The 8,267-nt window shown below is 43.3% G+C and overlaps 1 protein-coding gene across 4 annotated transcripts in view; it reads right to left on the bottom strand.

The window, feature by feature from the left end:
* The window catches only part of eya4 (EYA transcriptional coactivator and phosphatase 4), a 44,993-nt gene that overhangs the window by 33,797 nt on the left and 2,929 nt on the right, over positions 1-8,267 (bottom strand). For all 4 annotated transcript variants that reach the window (XM_023420127.2, XM_023420129.2, XM_023420128.2 and 1 more), the window contains exon 2: positions 6,730-6,790. In XM_023420127.2, coding sequence (XP_023275895.1) covers positions 6,730-6,762 — 33 coding nt within the window. In that variant the 5' untranslated portion in view covers positions 6,763-6,790. The remainder of the gene's footprint in view (positions 1-6,729; positions 6,791-8,267) is intronic.

Below are 8,267 nucleotides of genomic sequence, written 5' to 3'. Positions count from 1 at the left end.
CCCACCCCCCACCCTCGCTCTCGGGCTGGCTCTGTATCGGATTGCTGACTTCACAATAGGCCCTGAATCATCACTCTAGCCAGAGAGACACAGGGAGAGACGAAGAGGCGGGCAGGCCGGCGGAGAAAGAGAAGGTGGGACAGACAGACAGACGGGGAGACAGGAAGACAGATGGACCAACTCAAGGACAGGGAGAGTAAACTGTGTCTCTCTGTGGGAAACTTGCTTCCTTAGGAAATCTTAAAAACATCCATAAACAAATCTAACAGAAACTTCAAACAAAAAATGCAAATTTGAAATGGTCTCAGTGAGACTGGAAAGTTTTGTTTGTTGTATTACAATACATGTTGTATTGTAGTTTCCGACCTATTAACACCTACTGTTCCACCTGCGCGATGGTAGCACTCCAGTATGGAGAACTTTTACATACTGGTCATAGTACTACTAAAAAGGTTTACTGGTAGATTTGACTCTTTGTCCTTTCAGTTACGGTTGTAAAAACAGTCCAGGTACGAGGCAAAGCAGAGCATTTAAGAAAAAAAAAACACAAAAATGTGTTGCTCTTTAAAAAGTCCATATGTTCTCGTACAGGCAAACCACTTCCAAGAGGGCGGGTTGCTGGTTTAAGGGTTAATGTTATTCAGATTAGCGATGCACTGATCTGATTCACTGGATATAACTGACCTTATCCTCTTGATAAGGTCACTTATATTCACTGAGTCATAATGGCCTCATGTTTTAAAGAAGAAGGGGGGAAAGAGAATCAGAGGAGGATACCCTATGTTGAAGTGTCAGAGCCGGTAGCAGGAGAGTGAAAGTAGGATTGGTGCATCTATGAAGCAGATATCATCTACACAGTCAGGACTGCTTAAACAATTTGTCAATTAATCGATTAGTTGATCGTATAGAGAACAGGTTGACAACAAGTTTGATAAATCTGTTGATTGTTCATTGTTTATTTATCAATCACAAATATTCATCAGTGCAAAGCATCGGGTTCCGTATTTTCAAACTGGAGCATTTGCTGCTTGTCTGATTTTTATTTTGTGTTTTTTATCATTGTTAATTAAATATCTTTGGCTTTTGGACTGACGCTCAGACAAAACAAGACATTTTTTGCAGCCAGGCATTAAACTCATGAGTCACAAGTACACAACGATCCATAGCAAAGACAGAAGAAATAAAAAATATACAGTATATATATATATTTAAAAAGACTGAAATATTTAATAGATAATGAAAATAGACATTCCTTGCAGCCCTAGTGTGCAGTACAGTCAGTACAGACCCAGGTCACAGCCCATCTGGCCTCGGCGACCCCTCAGCTACCTCTCTGAGTCTACGCTGCAGAAAGAGAAATCCAATCTCCCAGCAGAGCAGCAGAGGAAGTTCTCGCGGCAGGCATGGCAGGCAGGTTCCTCCGTAACCAAAGCACAATTGTTGCAATTTCATTTCCTTCCCAGCAAAATGAGGAAACATGCTCCTTTTTTTTTTTTTTTTTGTAACCAATGGCAGATGAGCAGACCAGAGCGAACAAAAGGTGGGCTGTGCTATCAAAGGCTCTATTTATGGACATTGCTGCGGGAACAAAGAATAAAATGTTTTACTACTTCGACTCCTGTTCGTGTAATGTCGTTATTTTTGGAGGAGTCTGAATTCAGTGTTGTTACTGTTGTAGTTTCTTTGAGAGTAAACTTCACGTTAAAATGTTCAGAAGAGACAAATGTAACATCTGGCAATAATGAGATTTTCCCTGAAAACTCGGAGTGATCAATAAAGTGAGGAATCTTGGCATGAAATATTGTGCCCTGATTGACTTCCATTAAACAAGCATGGTCACGTTATGAGACCGTCTCCACTCAGATGACCTCAGTCGTCCCACACCACACAAAGTATATGTGTATAACAGAGAAAGAAACACCTACACACACACACACACACACACACACACACACACACACACACACACATATACTCTCACACAGACACACACAGCAGACACTCAAGCACACATATCATGTGGTTTCCTGTCTGGTGCGTTCCTCTAGAAAGCCCACGCCGGTTGCTCTGGGTTTCTAGATGGATTCTCCAGTCTGTTTGGGGGGTTTGACTCTGTCAGACTGTGATTGGCTCACAGGCCGTCTGTGACCTGCTGACCTCACACCTAGCTGGCTTTCCTAGCTGGCCGGCCAGACTCTCACTCAGATCTCTTATATACGAGTTATAAATTATCTGGATCAAGGCAAAAACCGAATAGGTTTTGGTGAAAGACAGATGTTTCGGTTGTTTCGTGCATCTTAAATAAAAGTAATGTCAAAACAATGGCTGTAAAAGTTCTTATTCCATTTTCCACATGATCATAGAATCCTTGGTCTATGGTATTAACTTAGGCTGATTTCTCCAAGTTTCCAAAACTCAGCATAGTTTTTGAATAGAACAATCACCAATTCACTATGTGGGTGAATCCAACTTCCAGTAAACCTGACAACATTACACTTCGGCTGAACAACATGCATACAAAAAAAAAAAAAAAAATCATATTGTGATTATTTTGTCAGATATTACGATTTCCGATGAGTCATTTTAGTGGGAGTGGTAGTTTCTGCATTTCAATTTCACTGCAAAAAATATACAAATGATGATGATGTGATTTTTGCTGTGGTCTGTACCAAAGCCTGTTCCCTTACGTCTGGAGAATATGACGTGCAGGATGGGGCATCTCTGTAGCACCACAATGCTTCATTTAGGATGATATGTATTATGACACATTTTACTTTCAATAAAAACTGCAGCTCCTGTGATTTGGATATTGCACTTGTCTGCGCTGTGACTTTGGTAATACTTCAAATAATTGTTGAGCCCTACGTTACTGTAAAAATCCTAAATATTGAAGGAATAATTGGGGATAATGAGAAATGTGTTTATTCACGTCCTGATGATAGTTAGCTTAGCTTAGTTTATAGACTGGAGGCAAGTTTTTTGCCTGGTTCTGTCCAAGGGTAGCCAAAATCAAAATCAGCCTGCCACCACTTCTACAGACAAGAAATAGCCCGACAAATAAAACCACAACTTGTCGTTTTTATACTTCGGTATTTCCTTACCACCTGCGATCTCCATTTGGTTGTCTCCATCCCCAGTAACAAGTGTCCTTTCAGCAGCAGCTCCAGAGGAACTGAGAGGAAAGCGACCAACAGTAGAAAATCTACTGGTCGAAAATAGTTTTCACCTTGGCTCCATGGGAAGACGTCAGCATTGTTTTTACTTTTTGATTCATTGCGTCGCTCTTTATAACTTGATCAGTCATTACACATACAGTTAATAAGTTCAGAACGTATAAACAGTGGGAGATTAGTGTGAACAGCTGTCTGTGCAGATTATACTTCTCTAAGTACGCCAGAGGAAAAAAAACGAAACAAAAAAACAATAGCACAGAAACGCCCTACATTTTGCTTCCTTTTTTCACTCGTCTGCTTTTCTTTGACCTCAACTCCTCCTTTTCCATAGTTATCAACCATAATGAAATCAAGAATAATAGCATTTTTTTTTCATGAACATATTAAGTGTCCTAAATATTTTCTTCCCTCCGTGCAGCTCAGACGGAGGGGACTAGAAGTCTGAACGGCAGACTCTCTCAGCAACGCTCAGCTGTCAGCTAAACATAAATCTTACAAGAATCACTGTACACTAAGCTGAAATTGAAGTGCACCTCGGTGCCACAACCAGGATGCCAGCCTACTAGAGGGATGCCAGGGGGTAGCTGTTACACTCCACACTCCTGTGATCTGTCCACATGCCTTGTCGCCGGGCAGATTTTGAAACGACTGTCTATGACGCCAATGCAATCTTGGCAATCAGGGTTGGGCCATGCTCGTATTTAGCTACTGCTGCTGCATGTAACTTTGTGTGAATGTGTCTGTATGGGGTTGTAGGGGTGAAAGAGGGGTGCAACCTGACCCCTTTCCTCCTCTAACTCGGTCTCTCTCTCTCTCTCTCTCTGTCTTTCTGTCACACACACACACAGACTGGGACAGCTGCCATACTTGGGGCCTCTCCCAGCGCACCAGAGGAAAAGGCTACGGCTAAAAGAACCTTTTTTCCCCTCTTTTTTTCACCCCCCCCTCCCCTCCCCTCCATCTCTCTCACTTTTTTCTTCTGGTGGTCATACGTTTAAATCCTACAAGGCTCTCTGGGGTCAACAAACACCCCCCCCCCCCCCCCCCCCCCGTCTCTCACTGCTTCCTCCACTAGCCAGCAGACTGGAGGCTTCAATCAGGGCTCTGTCGGATCAAGAGTCATTGAGAGACTGTGTGTGGAGTGTGTATTCATATGTGTATGAATACACACTGATCTGCTTAATGCTCATACAAATTGATGATTGATTAACTAAATTCATAATATAACATTTGGTCCAAACAGCATCATTCATGTCTCCTCATCATCACCTCACAGCATCACTCAACAACAGCGACAACGAAAAAAAACAAAACAACAACAACAAAAAAAAAAACAGTTATCACCTTTTCTCCAAAACTAAACAAGTATGTGACAACAGGTGGAGCGAGACACTTAAACAAGCTAAAAGTAGCATTACGAGGCTAACCACTGTTGGCCCTGCCTCGGGCTCCTTCCAGGGTTCCCTGAGGACCCCAGACGGCAGGCTGGCCTTCGGCAAGCAGGCAGCCAGAGAGGACTTTAAAGGGTAGAAGGGTAGAAGGGTAGAGGGGAGGGGTGGGGGTATCAGGTGTCAACAGACAACTCCCCGAAACTTTGTGTGTGAGGTCTGCGCTGTTTTCTTAGCCACCCGAGACACGCCTATTTCAATGAGGCAGTGCGAGGAAAAGAATTAGCCACTTTCAGCTTAAATATTTAACAAGAGGAAAACATTCAAAGGAAACAAATTACAATTACCGAATCAATTTACAAATTAAAACCTTCACTTTCAATTGAAGTTGAATTCAATTTACGAAAGTGAAAATTTTAATTAGTGTCACATCAGTTTGAAGATTTCTTCATCTCCTATAACATTAAACTAAATCTGCTGCTGGGACGAAACAAGACATTTCATTATGTTAACCTGGTTTGGGAAAGTGTGACAAGGCATTTTTCACTATTTTCTAACATTTTGATAATGGGAATAATGGTTAGTGCCTGGCCAACATTATCACTCTACTGATTATATTTTCTTATACACTGTTATCCCCCCTGCCCTAATTCCATTTCCACACCATTATGTCCTTCCCACTGTTATCACTGGGGGTTGACAAAATATTGGAGCAACCTAATAAAGTGGAAACTGAGAGTGGATTATACACTGCGTCCCCCAAATTTCCTCAAATCATTGATACCAGATTCTGATCCAAAAATAAATCCACAACAACTAATCAACTACACTTCACCGACTAGCAGCTTTATGTCGTAAACTCGAACATTTCGAGCAAATAAAAAGGTAAAGACCAAACACCCCGAGAAGTCACAAATCTCTCCTCTATAGGCTCGTAGGTCTGCGTGACATGATTAAAATCTCTGCCCTTGCTCTGAGGTCTCATTTCTAACCTGAACAATTAATCAATGTCTGTGAGCCGCAGCTCAAATTCACATTATAAATGATATCACTGCCCTATTTAAAGCAGGTGAAGTAATTGTGGAATACGGACATCAATATTTGATATTTGGATGGCAGCAAGACAAGATGGATGCTCATTTTCTTTCTTTCTTTCTTTCTGTCTTTCTTTCCTTCTTTCTTTCTCTCTCTTTCTCTCTCTCTCCCTCTTCCTCACTTAATAAGTCTCTATGTGTGTGTGTTGTTGTGTTCATGCACTGTACAGTATGTGTGAGTGACAGTACTCCACTGGGGTCAGCCCGTAATCTAAGCCGGGGCGAGTCTGACAGAGCAACACAAAAAGTGGGAGAAAAACAACATACTTCATGTGCTCTGTCCCACTTCGTGCTATTATTACTGCCGAGGCTGGCAGGTCAGAGGGAGAGAGAGAGAGGGAGAGAGAGAACCAGGCCTGATGGAGGAGGAGGAGGAGGAGGAGGAGGAGGAGGAGGAGATGAAATTACACCTGTTCTGGTGGCTGACTAACGACTTTGAAATGCGAGTGGACTTCGCTCGCCGCCAAAATCATTTTCCCAACAATACGGCCTGATCTTTAAACAAGCAGAACTGGGACGCTGTGCTGACGTGACGCAGAGACAGCCTGCTGTGCCGAGACACTAACAAACACTCAGGCTGTGTGTGTTTGTCTGTGTGTGTGTGTGTGTGTGTGTGTGTGTGTGTGTGTGTGTGTGTGTGTGTGTGCAGAAGCACGTGTTTGAGGTCTAAAAGATATGGGAGTGACAAAAAATAAGTCCAACTTTTTAAATTGAATTAATCAGTAACTTCAATGACAATGAACTCACTTGAATTACACACACACACACACACACACAGACACAAACACACACACACACACACACACACACACACACGGTTCCTAAATCGATGTCTATGTCCACGTCTCATTCACTCTGACTGCTGCCATATGGTTACTGTACCCTCACTGAACCACATCTGCTGTGTGTTAGTGCACACACACACACACACACACACATCCACGCATCTCTCCATTGCACCCATACCTCAGACTTGTGTGGCCGATACGAGGTATACTCAGCCGCCCACACACACACCCACACCCACACCCACTCACACACACACACACACACATACAGTAGCCTTTAACTCACCATCTGTTCGTTGAGGTCCTGTGAGGCCTCCATGGCTCCTTTGGTCGTGATCCACCGCACACTGAAGGGGCAAAAAACAGAGAAAACGAAAATGTGGGTCCGTGGGTATTAGGTCTTTTTTTATTTACCTGTGCACAGGTTGAATGGTAAATGATCACCTGCACTGACTGTTTTTGGAGGGATGCTGGAAAGCAACCTTTGGGGTTCCGGCTGCCAAATTCAATCACTTGTGGTCACATATTTGGATGAAACCACCCATCAAACTGTATTCATTTCTTTTTTCTCATGTCTTTGCGCATCTGTCGGTCAGGCCTTCTGTCAGTGTGTTTATGTGTGAGCAACAGGAGACTGAAGGAGGGAAGCAGCAGCGTTAACTTCAGCATATCATCTTCAGCCGAGGGTGAAGTGGAGAGATAATTGCAGAAGTAAATATCAACAATGAAAATGGAGAAGTGTAAACGATACGGTCGCTTGGCTGGCTCTGGACCACAGACACAGTGGGCTGGCTAGCGCACGAAGACAGTGAGTGACCCTATTAATACTAGACAGGAGAGGTTGGATGCAGGAGCCTGGAGTGAAGACGGAGAGGCCGAGGTGACCGTCTGCAGCTTCAGTGAGATGAGATGCTCGGCAAAATGGAGCCAGAAAAGGACATTGTCCTTCTTCTTTTTTTCTTTTTTCTTTTTTTTGTTAGTTACAGTCCTGCGGAGAATGACGCTGCAACAAAAGGCCAGCAGAAAACAATGGAAAACAATGCCGTCATCCCAACAGCGCAGCACAAAATGGCCTCTCTCTGCTTTATCGTGCAAAGGCCGTCAGAAAAGTTTGACAGTTGAACAAAAGAGTGGGCTGCAAAGACACGCACTCACATGCAAACACAAAAGTCCTTCCCTGTCATTAGATCTGAGGTTCCCACCAAGTGTGGTAAGGAGTGCCACTGAACCGTTTCCAGCTAAGTTTTCCCCCCACGAAAAACCACATTTTTTATGCATTTGCTCTACTTCACCTCAGCTTAAGTAAATAAATATTTTTTACTGCACCTGCACTTTGAGGGCCTGAGAACAAGCTGCACACGCCGTGCTCTCTGCACGGTGTAATGACGGCTTTGTGTCACACAGTGTGGTCAGCAAAGTGAAGAAAGGTATACTATATCAGTATACAACACACACCTATGCGTGAACGGTGTGCGTGATGATGTGCATGTTGCAGATAAATGAACTGTGTTCTCTTCTACAGAGGCCGTATTCCGACATGTAGTTTTAAAGTCACTCAATAGAAAGTTTGACTCAACACGTGGGATACTAACAAGTTTAAGTATTAAATTTGAGCGATGTGTCTTTTTTTGCAGTTAGTTCAACGCGCGTGTGTGTGTGTGTGTGCGCGTCTGTGGAGTTCTCTGGCTCGATCCTTTAAACTAACTGGCATCCTTTTAATTTTTCATAGCGTTCAGCTCTTCCTCGCCTGAAACCGAAGACAATAATGCGTCTCTCAGGTGAATTGATTTGTGCCCAAGCCTCTGACCCCCCCCCCCCCCCCCC

This window comes from Seriola lalandi, unplaced genomic scaffold (assembly GCF_002814215.2).
Source record: "Seriola lalandi dorsalis isolate HSWRI2012SDOR001 ecotype SW California unplaced genomic scaffold, Sedor1 jcf7180002054619, whole genome shotgun sequence".
NCBI lineage: Eukaryota > Metazoa > Chordata > Actinopteri > Carangiformes > Carangidae > Seriola > Seriola lalandi.
The sequence above is the reverse complement of the archived record's forward strand: the minus strand, read 5'-3'. Positions and strand labels throughout refer to the sequence as shown.